This window comes from Megalobrama amblycephala, linkage group LG5 (assembly GCF_018812025.1).
Source record: "Megalobrama amblycephala isolate DHTTF-2021 linkage group LG5, ASM1881202v1, whole genome shotgun sequence".
NCBI lineage: Eukaryota > Metazoa > Chordata > Actinopteri > Cypriniformes > Xenocyprididae > Megalobrama > Megalobrama amblycephala.
This window is the reverse complement of record NC_063048.1, coordinates 24,674,973-24,695,789: the sequence shown is the minus strand read 5'-3', so window position 1 is coordinate 24,695,789 and position 20,817 is coordinate 24,674,973. Positions and strand designations below refer to the sequence as shown.

General features: G+C 37.8%; 4 protein-coding genes across 10 annotated transcripts; 3 read left to right on the top strand and 1 right to left on the bottom strand.

Moving 5' to 3' along the window:
• Positions 1-934: 934 nt before the first annotated feature.
• On the top strand, positions 935-10,268 carry heatr4 (HEAT repeat containing 4). 3 transcript variants are annotated; one of them, XM_048191462.1, is made up of 15 exons: positions 936-1,412; positions 1,602-2,137; positions 2,371-2,395; positions 2,486-2,552; positions 2,682-2,864; positions 3,070-3,213; positions 4,509-4,685; positions 4,830-4,999; positions 7,796-7,900; positions 8,002-8,120; positions 8,199-8,379; positions 8,501-8,570; positions 8,653-8,842; positions 8,930-9,008; positions 10,123-10,268. In XM_048191462.1, exons 2-15 carry the CDS (start codon positions 1,605-1,607, stop codon positions 10,213-10,215), a joined length of 2,136 nt encoding a protein of 711 aa, XP_048047419.1. In that variant the 5' UTR covers positions 936-1,412; positions 1,602-1,604; the 3' UTR covers positions 10,216-10,268. The 3 variants fall into 3 exon arrangements, with proteins under 3 accessions (XP_048047417.1, XP_048047419.1, XP_048047416.1); XM_048191460.1 differs by having other exon boundaries at positions 935-1,412; positions 2,371-2,552; positions 4,845-4,999; XM_048191459.1 differs by having other exon boundaries at positions 940-1,412; positions 2,371-2,552.
• Positions 10,269-10,438: 170 nt separating this feature from the next.
• Positions 10,439-20,489, bottom strand: haus2 (HAUS augmin like complex subunit 2). Of its 5 annotated transcripts, XM_048191468.1 has the most exons (8): positions 14,094-14,222; positions 13,855-13,903; positions 12,466-12,571; positions 12,287-12,382; positions 12,123-12,192; positions 11,896-12,028; positions 11,092-11,200; positions 10,439-10,867 (listed from the first exon to the last, which is right to left on the bottom strand). In XM_048191468.1, exons 3-8 carry the CDS (start codon positions 12,550-12,552, stop codon positions 10,709-10,711), a joined length of 654 nt encoding a protein of 217 aa, XP_048047425.1. In that variant the 5' UTR covers positions 12,553-12,571; positions 13,855-13,903; positions 14,094-14,222; the 3' UTR covers positions 10,439-10,708. The 5 variants fall into 5 exon arrangements, with proteins under 5 accessions (XP_048047425.1, XP_048047426.1, XP_048047424.1 ...); XM_048191469.1 differs by lacking the exons at positions 13,855-13,903; positions 14,094-14,222 and adding an exon at positions 20,443-20,489; XM_048191467.1 differs by lacking the exon at positions 13,855-13,903 and having other exon boundaries at positions 14,094-14,229.
• On the top strand, positions 14,021-18,188 carry adprs (ADP-ribosylserine hydrolase). The gene is made up of 6 exons (XM_048191463.1): positions 14,021-14,359; positions 16,067-16,163; positions 16,244-16,451; positions 16,877-17,064; positions 17,474-17,574; positions 17,652-18,188. The coding sequence occupies exons 1-6, from the start codon at positions 14,185-14,187 to the stop codon at positions 18,023-18,025; spliced, it is 1,143 nt and encodes a 380-aa protein (XP_048047420.1). The 5' UTR covers positions 14,021-14,184; the 3' UTR covers positions 18,026-18,188.
• LOC125268870 (cyclin-dependent kinase 2 interacting protein) lies at positions 19,297-20,796 on the top strand. Its single transcript, XM_048191470.1, has 4 exons — positions 19,297-19,694; positions 19,827-19,959; positions 20,045-20,174; positions 20,472-20,796. Exons 1-4 carry the CDS (start codon positions 19,528-19,530, stop codon positions 20,672-20,674), a joined length of 633 nt encoding a protein of 210 aa, XP_048047427.1. The 5' UTR covers positions 19,297-19,527; the 3' UTR covers positions 20,675-20,796.
• Positions 20,797-20,817: the final 21 nt, after the last annotated feature.

The following is a 20,817-nucleotide window of genomic DNA, read 5'->3' as shown; positions in this document are numbered from 1 at the left end:
CTTCCACTGTAAACCTGTTGTAAACACATGATGATGCGAGCGAAATACCGGAGTGAACATGGCTGTAAACGACTTTTGCAGATTATGCGAAGTTAATGCATCCCGAAGTTTGCATCCCGTGTCTCGTTTCCCATTTCCGCGGTCGTTTCGGTTTTCGATTTCTCTAACCTACAATGTAAAACTCGGCGCTTAGCATTACGTCACGGCTCTCAGCCCGCCCTCTGTTCGTTGATTGGCCCGGCTGTTTCCAGACCGGTGGCAAACACAAAGCTCTGACGCTGTATCAGACTGAGTACAGAAGCGAAATGAAATTGAGCGGAAGTAGGAAGTCTGACGTAGTCAGGCTATATATGACTTGTCCAGACAGCAATTTAACAACCACTTTCAAGGTCCAGAAAGGTACTAAAGACAACGTTAAAACACAGTCGACATGACTGCAGGTGGTTCAATGTTAATTTTAGGAAGCGACGAGAATACTTTTTGTGCGCAAAAACAAAACAAAAATAACTTTATTCAACAGTATCCTCTCTTCTGTGTCATTCTCATACGCATTTGCGCAAATAGCAAAAGAAAAACTCCACAATAGAGTTTGCACAACTTTCAAAAAGAGGAAAAAAATAGAGAGTGATTGATAACAGCAGTCAGAAGAGAGAAAGATGTCATTTTTACCATCACTCCCATAGCCGCTGTATTAGAAACACCCTCACAGCAGCGTTAACTAGTCTTTTGTAATTTGATGCAAATGTAATACAATACTAAACATGGTGTTATAAATGTACACACATGTTTTAAAAAAATAAAAATATAAACAAATTTGCAGGATTTACGATATAGATGACCGTTAAAACGCGTCATCACAGTCTTTGAAAGTGCTCCGGAGGTCGCATTTGAAGGCTGCATACGTCATCGAGTCAGTCTCATTTGAGAAAAGTAAACGTTAGATTTCTGTTAAACATTAAAAAAAAGAAAAAAAAAAAAAAAGGAAACGTTAGATTGCAAAGTAATGAAGAAATTAAAGTATTTTATACCTCACGAGGAATAAAAGTCCATTTTATTACGGTTACTTTTTCTTAAATGAGACCGACTCGATGTCGTATGCAGCCTTAATGCGACCATTTGGACAGTTTAATATATCTAGGATCATACGTTCACGGAGGCATGGCAGCAGCTCTGCAGCGAAAACAAGCGAGTCTCGTTGCTATGCCAACATTTGAGCGCTACAAGAGCTGTAGTAACTTAACTTTACCTTTGTCAGCGAACTGCTTTTCTTGTTTTGTTAAAAAAATATATATTTTTACCCTCCTTGCAAGTCGAAACGTTTGATATAAACTGCTCTGGAAAATAAATATGAAATTTCCAGTGTGATCTTTATGCTGCGATTCCAGTGGAGACGTGATTTGTGAAGTGTGGCGGTAGGTGGCTTTACATAGTAACCATAGTGGCTAACTTACTGTTTTTTTATTATTTTATTTCTTTATTCATTGTGTTCAAAGTATGTAGTGTTTTACAACGAAGTTCAGATTTCTTTTAACAGCTAAAAGGCTGTTTTTGTTTAAGAATCAAATAATCAATTTCTATTTGATCGTTGTTTCCTTTTTTAGACAATGTCCCATAAGACCTCACAGACAACCATGTATTTACAGCATGCAAACTGGAGACCAGAGCACCATAGCAAGCGCAGAGAGGAGCGCCTTTACAAACGATTTCTGAATAATGCAAGCCGGAGCCTTTCTTTCTCTGAAGAAGTTATGTATGACATGGGGGCCATTTCATACAGAAAATTTGATTTTGGCTGGCTTTTCCAAGCCACAGGCCCTTTAGCACCATGTACCAAGTTAAAGAAAATAAAGAAGCACGAGAACAAAAATATAAACTGCAACATTAAACCTTTAACCCAAGAAGGCGGCAGAATTTCAGTACAGGCTCCTTCAGTGAACACCAAAGCATCTTTCATCACTCCTAGTGATCAAACCAAGACATGCGATGCATTTAGAAACACACAACCAGTCAAGGTGTTGAATGTGCAAACCTGTCTAAAGAAATCTCATACAGAGGATCGGGAAGCCCAGAGCAGCGAGTGGCAGGAGTTTGCACAAAATAAGACTAGTCATCTGTTGCAGCTGAGGAAACAACACAGGTAAAACTGCCACCGAATCTTATCATCATTTACTCACCCTCATGTCATTCCAAACTTTTTTTGTGGAAAGAAAAAGAAGATATTTTGTTGGTTTCGGTCTTGGAATGACATGAAGGTGAGTAAATAATGACAGAATTTTCATTTTTGGGTGGACTAACCCTTTAATTCATACACATACTTGTATTTCACATGGTTTTGTTTTCTTTTTTGTGGCGTCTGTCCTTATTTAACAGGATACCAGGTCATGTGCTCTCTCCAGTGAGTATCAATGTGCAGAACCACTTAAATAAGTCAGCAACCACTATAACCATCAAGCACATTGAGATCCCACAGGCCCCTCGTCTGCAGGATATCCTGAATCCATGTGCCGGTGGCCATGTCACAGAGAACATCTTTAAACAGGAGATCTTCTCAGGTATGGCTTACTAAAAACTTACTAGACTTACTTACTAAAGTAAGTGTTAAAGATGTATTGAGACATGGAAAGCTGAAAGGTTTATATATGTGGCAGTAAATATTCAGGTTGTTGTCTTACATTTGGCAGGTAGAGCTGTAAAAGCAGAACAGCGATGGGTGGATCAGCCCACCAGTATTGACTATGACCTCAAGCAGGGTCTCAGACCTCCTGACTTCAGCGTGCAAGAACCTGAGACCCCCAAACAATCTGTGGCCGAACTTTCCACTCTTCGCTATGCAGTTGACAAGTGGAGGAGTGCCTGCAACATCAGTAGGTGTTTCTTTTATTGAATTTATCAAGTACTTGCAAAAATGTATAGATTTGTTAGCCGTGAAGCACACAGCTATATATAAAGATATACGATGTGTTTCGTATGAAGGAAAGCACCTTAAACACCTGCATACATTTGATTATTTTTGCATCAGTTGCTCTCATGGGAACACCTTTTGGAAAATAATTGTGTGTTTTCATCTAGAGTTGCCCTTGCGGAGTGTGACCATCGAGGGCCTAAAAAGGGCTCTTAGTGACCCTAATAACACAGTGCGGCTGGAGGCCATCATAACCTGTGCATCAAGAGCAGTTAATGGACCACAAGAAGAGCTTCACCCTGGCAAAGCAGGTTAATCTGTCAGCTAAAAACTTTCAATGAATTTAAAATAAAATAAAAAACGTTCAAAAGTTTGGGCCCAATAAGATGTTTTTAAAGAAATTATTTTAATCAGCAAGGATGCATCAAATTAATCAAAAGTGACAGTAAAAGCCTTTACATTGTTATAAAAAAAATCTATTTCAAATACTGTAAATGCTGTTCTTTTGAACTTTCTATTCACCAAAGGTTTCCACAAAAATATTAAGCAGCACAACAGTTTTCAGTTTTTTTTTCACAACAGTTTTGATAATACTAAGAGCACCAAATCTTGAGCAGCGTATCAGCATATTAAACATATATTTTATAAAATGTATAGTTCCAGGCCTTGATTCTGATTGGTTGAGCCGCGTTTGAAGCCGTTGTAAAATTCCCAAAAACATGCAGCTGACCGCAATTACATAAGTATCACTGCGCCACTTGAATGTGTATGTTGCTGAGTTTGTTTAGCAACAACTCTTAGCAGCGTAAACGTCTTTATTGATTTTGTTCATTGAAGCTTACTGCATTATGTAGAAGAGTTTTGTGAGAGAGATATCGAGTGACCGAGTTTATTACCTGCATTCAGATTTAGCATTTTCCTTCAGGTCAGTCCTGTTTATAATAAAAAATCAGTTTGAATGTCCGCTGCAATCTTGTCCTTTTAACATTTAATGGGTTTTCCCGTGCCCTGCTGACTAACGGCATTAGTCAAAGCATTTATCAGTTGCGTCTTGCTCCGTGTTCACATCAAGTTTCAATATAAAATCTTTTTGACTGAGTGACTCATAAAGGCAATCTGTTTACTTCATGAAAGTTGCATTGATACGTATTTTTTGGCTTTAATATTTGTATGGTACTCCGCTACGCGTCGTGTCTAACAACGCCCCTTAGCTGTTATAAATTCACTGTAAACCACAGCTCCACGGGGCTTATTGCTTTATTGATGGATCATGTGACACTGAAGACTGGAGTGATGACTGCTGAAAATTCAGCTTTACCATCACAGAAATAAATTACATTTTAAAATATATTAAAGTAGAAAACAGTTGTTTTAAATAGGAAAATATTTTACAATATTTCTGTATTTTTGATCAAGTAATTGCAGCCTTGGTGAGCATAAGAAAATTCTTTCAAAAACATTTAAAAATCTTACCGAACTTTTCAATGGTGTTGTAATATAGCAAAATATAATATAATATAATATAATAATCTTTTTAAAAAAATTAATAATTAAATAACATAGTAGAATTTTATTTGAAAAGTGACAGCTAATTCTGTTTGCTCAGCTCAGCGTAGTAAGGAATGGAAGTTGAAGGCGGAACCACAGGAGCTGCATGCTCTAATTGTCTCAGCCCTTGAGGACCCAGTGAAGAGAGTTCAGATGGCTGCTGCAGTGTGCCTGTATGCCATGAGGACACCTAACACACACGCCAGAGACCTACTGCGAAGCATGATAAAACAAGGTGCATAGAAGGAAGGATACCACTGCTTGAAACCTAAAAATGCCAATTAAAAATAAACTTAATAGCAAACATTATTGTCATAAGTAAAGCAATCTGTCCTACTCAGATGTTGACTCAAAATGACCATCATATGTTATGACTCAGACCCCTCTGACACAGGTGCAGACAGCTGGGTGGCGGCGCAGTGCTTGGCGATAGACGGTGATGCAAGTCAAGCTGTCATACAGAGACTCCTGTCACAACACTTCCTCAGAGACGCTCCTTCGGATCAGGAACAGTCTATGACGTTACTCTCCAACATCAGCAGCAAGACTGTGAGTGACTCTCTCACTGGTTTTTGCATAAAAGAAAGATTATATCATTTTTGCATGCACTAGTTTATCTTGTTCACGTGAAATAAAAAGTTTGGGGTTAATAAGATTTTTGAAAGAAGTCTCTGACCAAGGCTGCATTTAATATTGTGAAATATTAGTTTAAAATAACCATATATATAATTCATGTCTTGGCAAAACCTCATTTTTAGCAACCATTACTCCAGTCTTTGTCACATGATCCTTCAGGAAATAATTGTAATATGCTGAATTGACCCTCAAGAAAGATTTCTTATTATCAATCGCAGAGTTTGAATAATGTACTGATCAGGAGATTGTGCTCGCCCCAGGGTATCAGTAAAAACACATCACAGGATCCAGAATTTTCTCATCTTTACTTTCTATTTTTGTGTGTGTATGGGTGTGTGAAATAAACAAATGAATAACATATTACAATAAGTAATTAAAATATACATATATAATAGTAATGTACATGTCATTCTACATTCAGTTCAATTCTCAGGGTTTGGACTGCACTACCGAAATTAACCATTAGATGGCGCAAATAAACACAACAGGGATCGCAAATTCTCCGTGTCTCTGAGAAAACGCTCAGTCATCGGCTGCGTCCGAAAACCTAGGTAGCTGTCTTGCTGCCTCACTATCTTATAAGAGAATGACTTGTACGGCAGCATGAAGGTACCTCACGAAATTGATTTCGGACAGACTGCTGAGACAGCGTAACTGTTTAATGATCTACAGCAATATAGCGCGAGCTTTGGTGAGAACTAAACAAATATTTAATTACTACAGTAGTAATTTCTCGATAGAAATGATATCAAAATTGAAATATGTTGATCAAAATCGTACATTTATACACAAACTGAGCAGCAACTTTCGGACGCCATCTTTATTTTTCTAGCTCAACTGCCACAGAATGGAAAGCACTGGATTGTGGGATATCAAAGGCAGCTAAGGATACATCTGTGCTTCCTTCAAAAATCGATCTGAGGAAGGTATCTCATGACAGAGGAAGTGAAGCTAACATTGGATTCGGACGTGCCTTGATGCCTTACTACCTTGAAATGTGTCCTCGGAAGGCAGCATTTTCCAGTTTTCGGACGCAGCCAATATCATATATCGGCAGGGTTACGGAAGATAAGACAGATATTATTAACTTGACACTAATTAAAGGTGTTAACATTGCACTAACTACAAGCAGGGAATAAAGCAACTAAATAACTTAAGTAAGTTAAATAACTTTGTGAATGCTAAGGACACAAAGGAGACAAACAACTCGATAATTTACTTTGAACACATTTGTAACAAGACAGATAACTATACTAAAGAGCACAAATAAGTAAAAAGACTTACATTTTATCATGAACACACACAGAAGGTAAACTTTGAAGGTTAAAGGTGCTAAAGAGGGTGTTTTGTTTTATACATTTTTGCAATATTACTTGAAACTGTCTTTACTAACTGATAAAACACTATTTATTAGGTGCACTGAAACTAATAATATTAATATACATCATCTGTGCACGAGGTAGGGCCTTAAAAACATCAGCCAATTGTTTACGCGATCATCGCGTAAACGATTGGCCCTCTGGCTTGTCAATCACTGCCGTGACATTCCTTGTGAGAGACGTGCGCGGATTGGCCCTCTGGCTTGTCAATCACTGCCATGACGTTCCTTGTGAGAGACGTGCGTGGCTGCGCGCTCCAGTAACTTTCCACACTCCACAGGCGCTGCATGCAATGTTTTTGTCAGGAGACAGGAGTAACAACTGCAGATTATGAGTTACCTGCGGTGAGTCTGACATAATGAATCCACTAACACGATACGGTGGCATTCACTCGTGTTCTAATACTCGTGCACGAATTTTGGGAGGCGTTCCCTCGAAAGGAAGGGGGGTTGTTCTTATGCATGCGCTCATTTCAAAAACTCAGTAACAGTCTTTGGTTTCTCAGTCGACGAAAAGATCCTCTTTATCACCTTTAAGATAGAGGAAGATATATGCGTGTTCTTCTCTTATTTCCAAGGAAGTTTCTAGCACGCCACCTAGCGTCCTTTCCGACGTCACCAGTAAGTTCGTCGCTGATTGGTTAAATGTCCTTAAAGGTGAAATGTGTAAAATTTTGGAGGATCTATTGACAGAAATGCAATATAATATACATAACTATGTTTTCAGTGTTGTATAAAGACCTTACATAATGAACCGTTATGTTTTTATTACCTTAGAATGGGCCATTTCTATCTCATACACCACGTCAGCAGCCCTAAACGGACACTCTACAGAGCGTGTTTCATCACTATGTTGTTCTTCTTCTAAATCGTCACTATGTTGAATACGCACAAAAAAGTAGGTCTAGTACCTTTTTCCATTCTTTGTTCGAAGTAAGAAGAATCTTCATCGCTTGACTGGCTAACGTACTCTCTGCTGTCTCAGACGATGACATCTTTGACTTGTGTCGGCCAGACAGCCACCGTAGCTTCTCTATTTTGCTTCGAAAAGGAGAAGGGAGCTGCCGTTGGTTGCAGTTCCCAACCTCACCGCTAGATGCCGCTAAAATTTACACACTGCACCTTTAACATCAATACTATTTGTGTTAGGATTCTTTGATGAATAAAAAGTTCAAAAGAACTGCTTTTATTTGAAACTGAAATCTTTTGTAACATCATAAAGGTCTTTACTGTCACTTTTGATCAATGTAATGCATCCTTCCTCAATGAATATTCTTTCTTTCAAAAACATATTTCTGACCCCAAACTTCCGCATGGTGTTTCCCATCCAGACCGTAGTGCGCTCTCTTCTAGCAGAAGAGTTAAACAGCGCTAACTGGAAAACACGAGTTCAGGCCTGTACTAGCATTGCAAAGCTCAGAAGTCCAGTCAACAAGGTATCATAAAGTAATTCTTTAGGACATTTCAGATACCTATATCTACATATCTAATATCTCTATAATGATTGTTGAACATACTAGAAATGCTTCTCTTGCAGGATATTTGCAACAAACTGATACACATGATGTGGAACGACTGGAACTGTGCTGTTCGTCATGCTGCAGCACTGGCTCTGAGTGAACTGAACGAGGCCAGAGAGATGCACAGTGAGCTGAGGTTACTATCTCTACCCAACAGACACATCAGAACACTTATATTCAGTTCATTCTTAACAGACAAACAATATCTCCACAGCGCAAAACTGGAGGAGGGCCCAACCGCTTGGCGGGTGCAAGCGCTGATCTTAATTGGTCAGCTCAAAATAATGACACCCAAGCTACTGCCCACTTTCCTGCGGTGCTTTAATGATGACTTTGTGACTGTGCGCAAACAGGCTTGCTTGACTGCAGCTTCTCTAATGATGAAAGACCAGTCGGTGAGGAAATGACGCAGCTGTGGAAATGCACAATAGATCTATGATAGCATGTGAACAATACAAAGACTGTGAAAAAGAAATTGAGGGTTCACTCGACTGACCACATAAAACATGTTCACAGATCCTGAATCAGCTAATTAACCTGATGCAGAATGAGCCAATATGGGAGGTGAAAGTGGAAGCAATTAATGGTAAGCTTGAAAATGAATGTGCAGCCATTCTGTGTTACTATTTTTATTATTATACTAAAGAAATATTATTATATAAATGAAGCTTTAAAGAAAATAGGTTGGATGAACACGGCTCTTCAGGAGTTGTTGATGTGGGCTGTACACCACGAGGAAGAGCCCAGTGTGCGCATTGCTGCCTGTGAGGCCCTGAGCACTTCAGACGCAAAGGGCCCCGAGTTACAGCATTTCCTACAAGAGCGTTATGCACTGGAACCCATTGCTGAGGTGCAGAGGTGTGTGCTTATAGGCCACTATCATTATTTGGAGTAAGATTGTAAAATTGTTTTCTAAATGTTACTTTAATCATATTTCTCACCAAGGCACATTAAAAGTCTCCTGAAAAAGCATGGATACAGTCTGCAGGCAGATGAAAGCAAGATTCATGAGATAAAGCTCCAGGTAGTACGCTTCACTGTATGTTACCATTGCTTCAGGTACAAAAATGAAACTCTGGATATGTGTTAAGACTGTCAAAATACACATAATTTCTTTCTAGATTTTTACAATAAAAAAATTTAAGAGATATAATCATTTAAACTAAATTGTTATGCAAACTCCCTTTGCATTCAGATCCGTTTTGACCTTAAGTGAACTGTGGCTTTACACGTAAAATAAAATAAAAAAATCTATTAGTTAGGTTTATCTAAAATTATATCACATTTTTCCTTCTTACTGACAGCATTTTGTTTATAAACATACTCATGCACACACAAATATTCTGAAATTACACTAAAATGGCAAATTTAGTTGTCTGAAGGTCAAAAGTTCAGACCAAATAGTCAATGTCCATATATATACATAAGTCTATAAGTCCTTTTTTCATCTGAAAGTAAAAGTTTATGCAATTAAAATTAATATATTTTGTTTGAAATCATTTCAGAGTAATACTGATGTTGTTCTGTTAGAAAAAGATTGTTTAGTTTTTCCTGCATCACACTGGTTTTTGATGTAGTTCTTGTAACATTTTAAATGTCAAAGAATTTCTCCCTCTCTATATATATACATATTCTCTATTTAATATTTCAATTAATAAAAAGGGGGGGGGGGGGGTAAATGAAATAATAGCATTGTAAAAACATGATAACTTCATTAATGACAAGTTACTTATCAGATACAAATGTTTTTAGTTGAAAAATATTAAGTTATGACTGCATTATAAGCTTACATTCCACAGGGTCCAAACGGACTGGGAATGCAACAGGTGTATACAGTTTTTTTTAAAGTAATAAAAATGTTTCTGCAGAGCCAAATGACCTCCAGCTCCACCTCTCTGGAGCTTAACCTGTCTAATGGGTGGAGAGATAGGGTTATGGGTAGGGTTAGGGTGTGGTTGGGGGATGCAGCTCCACCCATCATGCCCACAGTAGGTCGAGAGAGGGGGAGCTGGAGGTTATACTCCACCCCTGGCTCTGCAGTGAGTAGCCTCTCCACCTGGTTGAGAATTACTGCTCTAGAAATAGATGTCTCAGCATCACGCTAATTGCAAGTTTCTCTTTTTTCTGTTATTCTATAGGTGGAGCTGTTGTGTACAAAACACATCATTACACAGAAAGTGCTCTTAATAGAAGAGATGGGAAAGCAGCAACAGCACAAATTATTGTACTGAATTTATTGTTTCATTTGTTCTACTATATAAAATATTAAAAAGCCTAAATCAAACTTTTTGAGTTGTTCCACCTAAAAATCATACATTGCAGTCGCTGATGTTTAAGCAAGCAGGCTCCAACAGTTCACTAATTTTACACTGATAGTATATTGAGATATCAGCAAAAGGAAAGTATATGTAGCACACAAACATGATGCTGGTTACCAGTGCTGAAACCCTCCGGTTTTGGTTTGAAATGTGGAACATTTATTTATTATTATTATAAAAGAAAAACATACAAAAAATTTAAATGTATATACTGCCACAGAATATACTCCATAAATCAGCTCTCTCTAATGCACCAAATTCCTTGTCACCAACCACTAGGTACACGGAATAGAGACAATATTAAACAAAATGTGAAAGCTTATAGTTAGATGTTTACAGAAAATACAAATGTAAAAATGTATACTAAATCTAGTCAATGATTTTGTAATTAGTTCATTTTATTATTTTACTGTCCACTAGTATCCTGAACAAACAGTGAGTGATTTTCATTCTGAAAATCTTTATCAACTAGACGTGTCTGTGAATGTCCTCGTCGCTTAAGAACTTGCTTGTACAGGTTCTCGACCTCAGTGACCTGAGCCAGCAGTTGAGTTCGGCCGTTGTTCTGATGGGGAACATATGCATTTTCATTATAAACATGACAGGTTTGTGAGAATAAAGGTAAAAATCAATCACATATAGACAGTGGTTTCAAAGCATAACACATTTATATGAACATTTAACCACCATATTCTGTATATTTTTAGTTCTAATGAGCACATTCATGTTGACTGATTCATCAAAAAACATATATATACACTATATACCAGTGCGTATATATACACTTACCAGATCACTCAGATAACTATCAGTGTTTGGAATTTCTCGAACCATCTTAATTTTCACTTCCAAGTTCTGAATAAACTCCACCACCATCCCCATGAGCTCTACCACATATCTGTACACATAGTTTTGTTACATTAAACAATAATCAGTGCTGTAAGTAAATATTTCAATAGAAAAGCACAATTTAAATCTCTAAATGAAAGCCATTTTGTATGAGTGGCACATTAAAGGGATAGTTCACCCAAAAATGAAAATTTGATGTTTATCTGCTTACCCCCAGGGCATCCAAGATGTAGGTGACTTTGTTTCTTCAGTAGAACACAAATGATGATTTTTAACTCCAACCGCTGCCATCTGTCAGTCAAATAATGCGAGTGGATGGGAACTTCTACTATAAGAGTAAATAAAACTTGCATAGACAAGTCCAAATGAAACCCTGCGGATCGTGACGACACACTGATGTCCTAAGACACGAAACGATCGGTTTGTGCGATAAACCGAACAGTATTTATATCATTTTTTAACTCTAATACACCACTATGTCCAACCGCGTTCAGCACTCGTTAGTAAGGTCTGATCGCGCTCTGACATCACTAAGCGATTGCTGAACGCGGTTGGACATAGTGGTGTATTAGAGTTAAAAAAATGATATAAATACTGTTCGGTTGACAGACGACAACAGTTAAAAATCATCATTTGTGTTCTACTGAAGAAACACAGACACCTACATCTTGGATGCGCTGGGGGTAAGCAGATAAACATAAAATTTTCATTTTTGGGTGAACTATCCCTTTAAAAGCCTCTGACCTGTGAAGATCAGCCTGAATGGGCAGGTTCTGCTGACACAGTGGCTTTGTAAGTCTCTCTCGCAGGACTGTCTGTTCTCGCAACACTTCCTGAAGGTGGGAAGTAAACTGTTGCAAGGAAGCAAACCTCTGACCTTAAAACGAAACACATATTAGTAAAATTAAAGTCTAGAGTATGTGTAAATCTATGTTGAAAAGTCAATGTAGGTACACAATTCCAACACTTACTGAGGTAATGACTGTGAGTGACGTCTGCACCGTCTCTTTCCAGCCTCAGCAGCTCTAAATCTAAATTAGTCTAAAACAACATGATGACAAATAGAAAATCATTTCAGTTGTTTGTAAATCAGAAAAGTGGTGAAATGTTTTCATGGCTCTAGTTTGGTTTCAACCTGATCAAGATCATGTCTAATTCTGCTGAGCTGTTCAGCTTCAAGTAAAGACGAGGAGAAGACTTCTGATTCCCGTGGGATAGCATCAAGCTCCTCCTGTAAGATTCATAATACAAATGCATAAATTTAACCATCAGAACCGTTTATAATCAATGTCAAAAAATCATCTCTTGGTTTACCTGTGTCATGGTGCCTGATGTTACACATCTTGCTAAAATCTTAGCAGCAGGTGTCACTGTGTAAGTAATGGGGTCCCAGGGATTCATAACATGCGTGATTTCAGACCTGATGCCAATAATACAAACAATAAAGCCTAATAAATTAAGTTGTTTCTTCAGATATGGGCATTTTCATGATTTTTACTCAAACTAACAGATTACAACTTTTTGTTATGCAGGTCTGACAGACATTGTGATGGGGAAAAAAATATCAGATGGTAGGAAAAATTATATTTCAATGTTTTTGCTTTCACCCACAAAACCTTTCGCGTACAAATGTTTTGCATTTTCTCGCAAAAATATTGCTTTCCCCCGAGAAACCAAAATCACTTTTCTCAGTGAACGCAAAACGTTTACATTTAAAGACAACATGAAACAGAAGTCTTGTATTGTTACATATATGATATCCTAGTAAATTCTCAAACAAGAAAACATGTAAATTAGATTGAATCATTGTCCGCCCTAGCGCCAGTAAACACGTCATCAGAGAAGAGATCTTGTTACATTAAAAAAAATAATAATAATAATAATAATTAAAAAAAGACAACGACGGCGCATTTGTTTAAAAAAAGTAATGATGTTCACGGATACACCGTTTATAATAATGAAATATTCCATAAAAAAATAAGAATTGTCCACTTGAATTTCATGGTGACTTTAATTTTCAAAAGGAAACTAGACCTTTAGGGGCTTCGTGGTCCACTGCTGGACATTGGACACATTAAATTAACTCAAAAAACATGTTCTAACTCTATTAAAACGTTGAACGCTCAGTAATTTTCTTTCTAAAGTAAAACTAGATTGACAGCTTGTTGCTCTAACAGCGCCATTGCTATGTCTCAACTGTTATATTAATAAAAATGCTGACTATATTGCTGTGTGACTTGTTATTTTCAAGTCGTCCCGTATTACCTGTCGTTTATGAATGCGATGTCCTCGATCTGCAAACAAAACGTCTGTGTTGTTTCAATCTACCGCCTCTTTGTAACTTCTCACTTGAACACTTGCACAGCTACGCAAGCGTATAAGAAGCGCAGATATCGTCAACATAAGCGTACATTAGAACAGGATTAATCGCTAACCTGAATACTATGCATATAACATACAGATCATAGAAAATGAAGCGCGATGCGCAATGCAACTTCCTTCATCGTGATAGTCAGCAGATTCACAAATACCCACAAAGAAGAACAAGTGTGCACTTTTATGAGTAGTTTAAATCACTTATAAATAAATTACAAAAGTATACATAAATATGACTTGCCTATAACGGTCTTATATCCGTGATTTAAATAATTTCCGAATTTAGAATTTGTCGAATCAGCAGACATCGAAATGTAGATCACTAACTTCAACAGCTGCACGCCATTGCTGTTTGCATACTAGATCCGCAGCGATTCTGTAATAATGAAATTGAGGCATTACGTGAAATAGAAACAATCCTTTCTGCAAAGTTAGGCATTTCCGTTGTAGTTAGTCAGTCGAAATTATTATATTCGCGAACAGTTTGATGAATCGTGATGCGGTTATATTTGACATGGTGCAGTAAGAAGCGGGTCACACAATGACAACAGTCCAGCAAAACAAACCCCAGATGTCACTGTGCTAGATTCATCCCAGGGTCGTCTCAACCTGTTTCTCGAGTGCAGTTCACATTTACATTAAGATATAGTGAGAGAAATGTCGGCTGCGGCGCGTATAGCAGCGCCAGTGATGCTGTCCCGGTTCCGCGGCGCTCTGGTCGGTTCGGTGTTGGGTGACTGTATAGGCGGCGAGTTCGAAGGCGCTGTTGATGTGCCTCTGGATCGAGTCCTTCAGCATCTCAGCGCTCTGGATGATGAAACACGGGGCGACGGTGAGCATTCTCCTATGTTTACGCTGTACTTTTTATATTATTAAACGAGCCTATTTAGTCAAAGTTGCGTCCCAAATGACGCACTTATACTGTATATTTAATCTCTGAAATTACGACATCATTACCATATCATAAGGCCATATCACGTACTAATATGAGATATATAACCCTTGGCATGTCCTGAAGTCGTTGTTAACCCTCTGGTTTTCCTCACTTAGTGGTCACACTCGTAATCTTTAGCGATCAGACCGAAAGCATAACATTTTATTTGTAGGGAATTTAATGGTACTACTAGGTAATATTCACCTGATGCACTACTTATTTCTATATAAAACAATACAAATATTATAATATACATATTTTAAATTCATACATGATTTAGGTTAAAAATGGAGTAAAATCAAATGGATGAAAGACAGATTACCAGATGTCTGTATTGTCATATTTACATACATACATATCCAGTGGTTGCAGTGAAACTGAAACACTGGCTAATATAGTCTTAGAGGTTGGTTTCACGCCTATATGTGTGGCCAATTTTCACTTATTTTACAGTCCATCAGTAAGAGAATAGTGTGAAGGTTGAAATTGCAGAGCAATAGCACAGCTGTACATAAAATATTGCAATCCAGACAACATTGTCTGTGCGCATCTCGCTGGCTTGGACAGCAAGTCTTTGTGGTGTATTGAGAGCTTTGCTATCCACTGTAATGTTGGCATATCAACACCTAAGAGGAACCACATCCAACAGGAGTAACTGTGGATGCTAAAGGAAGCTGTCTGAAAGGGATGTCCAGATACTAACCTGGGGCGCGTTTCCCGAAGCGAACTATGGTCGCAAATTCCGTCGTTGCCATTAGAGTTCAATGGGACTTACGACCATGGTTCACCAACGATGCTTTCGGGAAACGCACCCCTGGATTGTAACCAAAAAACCACAGATGTCCAACTCACTGCAGAATTAAGTGCACACCCTTGACTCAGCTGTCTCCATCAAAACTGTCTGTACAGAGTGAAAATTCATGGTCAAGCTGCTGTAGCCAAACCTTTGGTCAGTCGTGCCAATGCCAAACGTTGGTTTCATTAGTGCCAGCTGTGCAAATCTTGGGCTGTGGACAATGTTGATTTCCCTCACTTTTAATTCTTTTACTTCAATGAAAGGTTAGATTTTTGCGAATTTTTTGAATGAAAGATAAGTTAGGATTAACAATGCAGATTTATTTTTACAGTCATCTTTGATTATATTTAGCAAGGGTGCCAATAATTCTGACCACAGCTGTATTTTTTGAGACATAATTTTATTATGTTTCACATTTGGATATATATTTAGACCTTATAAATTACTATCGTGGCTTATTTGTAGATTATACCCCAAAAATTGCACTGCATTTTTATATTTCCAATTAATTTCCTATGGTGGTCATTTTGACCATGTAGATCAGTAGTGTGACTGTTTTTTAAGACCATTTAGCCTTTTTAATCTTATCACAATTTTTTGTGTATGTTCATATTGCAAGTGCCACAAAAGTCACAAAGTTTTGCAACATGCGTACCCAATTTTTAATATGTAAAATTTTTTTCGGTCCAAAAACCACCAGAGGGTCAAGAGTGACCATCAAAATTTTACTTTCGTTAACAATATTTTTGACTATAAATCCAATGTTTCTTAGTTCATTTTACACAACATCTCATCTACATTTTATCCAGGAATTCTTCAGTACAGTGATGATACAGCCATGATGCGATGCGTTGCAGATTCACTCCTCACCAGGATGGCGTTTGATGAACGAGACATGGCTCGAAGGTACAAAACTGCTGGAAATGGCTAAAAGAGTCCTTTTAAGCAAGTATTTGCTTTTCCTTGATCATCTTACTTGATTCTAGGTTCGCAAAGGAGTATAACCTTGCTCCATACCGAGGATACGGCTCAGGTGTCGTACAGGTACTGCGGAAGCTTGCATCGCCCTATCTGAAGGATGTCTTCCAGCCGGCACAGGCTCAGTTTGGCGGCCGCGGTTCTTTCGGGAATGGAGGTGCCATGAGAGCAGCACCTTTCGCCCTGGCCTTTAAAAGTTGCGATGATGTCCGCAAGGTGAAAAGTCATCCGACTGTCACATCTAAACATTTAGCGTCTTGGACTAAGTTGCCATAAAAAGACTGAATTGCAACCAGCAAAAGCTTTAGACTCTATAAAGCTTGTTTAAATCAATAGTTCTCAACCAGATGGCTTAACCAGGTACAATTAATAAATTGTATTAATATATTTTAAAAAGAAACTTTCATAAAAAAATAACTATAATTAAAAATCTAATTTAGAATGAATCAAATCAAGGATTTTTTTTTTTATGTATCTCTCTAATGTTTTTACTGAAGAACATGCAGTTCTTGAAACTTCTGGAATCACAAAATTAATTGTGGTTAATTTAATATATCAATATTGAAAACAAATGCTTCTTTTGAAAGGCTAATTTGGACTGTCCCAGGCTAACATTCTGTCCTTGCATTTGCTTTTGGCAGTATTCGCGGCTTGGCGCTATGTTAACACACTCATGCTCTTTGGGCTACAACGGGGCGGTGTTGCAGGCCCTTGCTGTCCATCTGTCTCTCCAGGGCGCTTTGGCTATGCCGAAAGAATTCATCGACAAACTGATCTCAGAAATGGAAGAGATGGAAAGAGATGAAACAGCCCAGTTTGATGCTAAAGCGTAAGTGAGCCTATCAAAAGAATGGACTTCAGTTGTTTGTTTCCTAAAGGGATAGTTTACTCAGAAATGCTAATTCTGTAATTTTCTCAACCTCATGTATTTTTTTTAAGTTTAAACTGTTTTTGTCCATGCAGTGTTGAACCCATGATCTGTTGCTAGCACCATATTCTACTGTTTGAGCTACAGGTTTTTTTGGCTGAACTATCCCTTTAAAATTATTTTTAATAGAATATTGCATGTTCCCTCCTAATCTTCAATCAAAATAACTTCCCCTCCCTCTCGCCACCACATCTCATCTCTTTTCTGATGACACGTTTACTGGTGCGAGGGCGGGCCTACATTTTTTTGTTTGTTTGTTTTTGTTTTTTTGAGCTGTCTGTTTCATGCCAACTTGGGTTCTGACCCACAGACTCAATTTATCGGAGTTCCCATATTGCTCACGTTTGCACATGGTGAAAGAACTTATGGACAAGAAAAGTGTGAGCATTGAGGAGGTCATATCTGAACTGGGTTAGTATCGATTTGACCATTTATAATGGCATTCTGCTTTGTTTTGTCTTGTAGTTGACACTCTTTTTTTGCATTAGGAAATGGCATCGCTGCCTTACAGTCTGTGCCCACCGCTATCTTCTGCGTGCTGCATTGTTTGGAGCCCCGGGAAGGGCTGCCAGAGCAGTTCGGAGGACTGGAGAGGACAATAGCCTACAGCTTGGCTCTGGGTGGTGACACTGACACCATTGCTTGCATGGCAGGGGCAATTGCAGGGGCACATTACGGCATCGACTCCATTCCCCAGAGCTGGCAGAAGAGCTGCGAAGGAGTGGCGGAGGCCGATGATTTGGCGCACCGTTTGTATGATCTTTACTGCCTTCCACAGTTCGAAGAGGACAGGGGGACAACAAGCTACAAGAACAATCAACTGCACACACATACCAGTGATCAGCACACAAAAACTGACTGACCCTCTACACGGCCATATGCAACATGCAGCCACACATAAGAGAAACATTACTTGGCACATAGTGTCAATTGCACTTGATAATATACCATCATCTGTGTTTATAAAATTGTGAACCTTCAGTTCAAAATGTTTACAATAAAAAGAAGAAAATTGTATCGTTTCATTGGTACTAATCTTGTGTTTTATTCTTTATTTCTGTCACATTTAAAATGGTTCGAAAAACTATATACAATACAGTGGGGTTTGGAAGTTCACTAGTGAACATGTCTCCATTTTTGCATTTTTTCTAATTTAATTACAGTTTATTTTAGCAGCATAATATGATTTGAATACATTAGAAATACATTAGAGAAAAAAAAGAATTCTAGTACATTTTCCAGTATTTTTCCACATTAATTTCCAAAACCTATGATGGTTGGGTGATGCTGCACGTTAATTTTTAATGATAAAAGCTGCCCGTTATGTGGCTGTGAGAGGAAATACAACAACTAACATTTAATGGCCTGTGGGCAAAGTTTCAGGAATAGGGAAATTCAAACCTGTAACATAATCATATAAGAGATATAATCACAAAAGAACATCCGAAGATTGTTATAAACATTGTTAGAAACCCATTGAGTCTAGTTGTGTTCATATTATTTGTCAAAAGGTCAATGTTAATATACATTTTGAACCACACACAGATTAATAAATACAACACTTGAAAAACAAATATGTGTGAGAATCTCCTGCTCTCAGCTCTGTATGAGCCCCTATGAGGTAATAGATGAATACCAAGAGTTTTAGAACCTGACATGTGACTATATAAAAGAGTGAAACTCACCTGCTTACTTTGTAGCGAGTAAGGAGTAGTCTCAGCAGTGTTTACAGTTGTTAACTTTCATCATGTGTTAATAATTAGTGGAACAACAGTCGACAAGGCCAACATTATAATTTCAAATTAGACATGTCTCTTGAGCACATGGTATAAACAGGGTGTTAATGACCAAAGCACAAAGAGCTTTTTACATTAAGTAAATTATTAATATTGACATTCCAATCAGAATCTGGCTAAAAAAAATATTTAATTGGTTCTATGCATGTGAGTTCTGTGGTCCAATTACAAACCAAGACTTCGCTAAATAATATAATTAAGTAATATATATTAAATTTAAGACGGCACTAAAGACTTAAATACTTGTATAGCTTCTACCCGCATGCATTCAAGCAGTTCTCAAAATATAATGACATATCTGTTCCAGTAGGTGGCACTAACGCACTTTGCAATTGTCATAGCATGAAACTATAGAAGTACAGAAGAGTAGAAGAAACACGTGAGTTTCTGCGACGTTGTTATGAATTAAAATACTTTGATTGTATAAAGGATTAAAATGACAACTATACAGAGGAGACAGATTTGCAAATAGATAATTTGTACTGAGGTTATATATTACGTTATGAGGAAAAGTGCAACCTAATTCAGTTGCTGTTGTATTATACATACAAATAATAATAAATGCATAATGTCGGAGTCCACGACCCCAGGAAAAAAAGGCAATTTGACCGGCAGTGCGAGAAAAATAAAGGATAACGCCGCAGATTGGCATAATCTCATCCTGAAATGGGAGCGATTAAATGACGAGGGATCCACGATTGCGACTAAAATTGTTAATCTGGGACTGAACAAAAAGTAAGTTTAATGTGTCAATTAAACAATAAATACTATAAAGAAATTATACATTAAAATATAATCAAATATTTATATACATCTGCCTGCTCTTTGACACCTGTAGCCTGTTTTCTCTGTCATCTCTGTTCCCAGATCAAACACGGAGTCTGATATCCTGATGGAAGGAGGCAGTTCGGCAGCTGGAGACCTCTCCGAGAATCTTAAACAGAGCAACCGAGAGCTTGAGGAAGAATGTTTGAAGTTACAAGATGTTGTGGATAAAATGGTACTTTTTTTGTTGTTGGAGAACGGGCTTTACCAGTATTTTATCTTTGTGACATTTTTATGTAGTCTAAATTGTTTCACCAAAGGCAAACATACTGTCAAAGATGGAGAAGATAGTCCATGCTGAGCATGGGATCTGTGAGCTAGAAGCATTCCAGTATGGAGAGAAAGGAAGAGCAGAACCACTGTTTCACACGTGGCCCACTCAAAAGTTTGGTAAGAGAAAGGCTTATAATCATATAGCAAGTCATCCCATTTTCTGTTATTGTTAATTTGATCTGCATTTACTTAGTAGAATTCGTTTGGATCAAAAATTGAAATGAATTACTGATTTAGGAGTGTTATCTGTTCTGAAGCAGTCATCTGTTTACCCTGCATATATAACCCCTTATAAGACAACCATAATATGTCTTTGGTAGCTGAAATACACATAAATCCTATGTAATCTCAGAGTGGTTTTTAAATGTCCACTCATGTCACTGACCTTTTGTTTCTTTGTCCTCTTCATGGCAGCTGAAGTGTCTTCTAAGCTTTACGAGTCATACAAGCAGGAGTTGGCTCTGAAGAAGACCATACTACAGGAATTGGCCCACACTTCTAATGCTGATCTTTCAATGGTCTACCTGTCATCTTGGCTATATCAACCCTACATTGAGGACAGTGGAAAACTGCTGCTAGAGAGTTTGCTATTAGAAACGGGTCACAGACCTTTGTAATTCAGTCTGGAATCCATGCATGAGGACAAATTGAAAACATATCACCACATGTGTATAGCTTTAATCTGTTTAACCTTCAAAATCCTCTCAGAAAAAAATAAAATGCTGTCTTTATACTGTAATACTTCCTTGTCATAACTTAT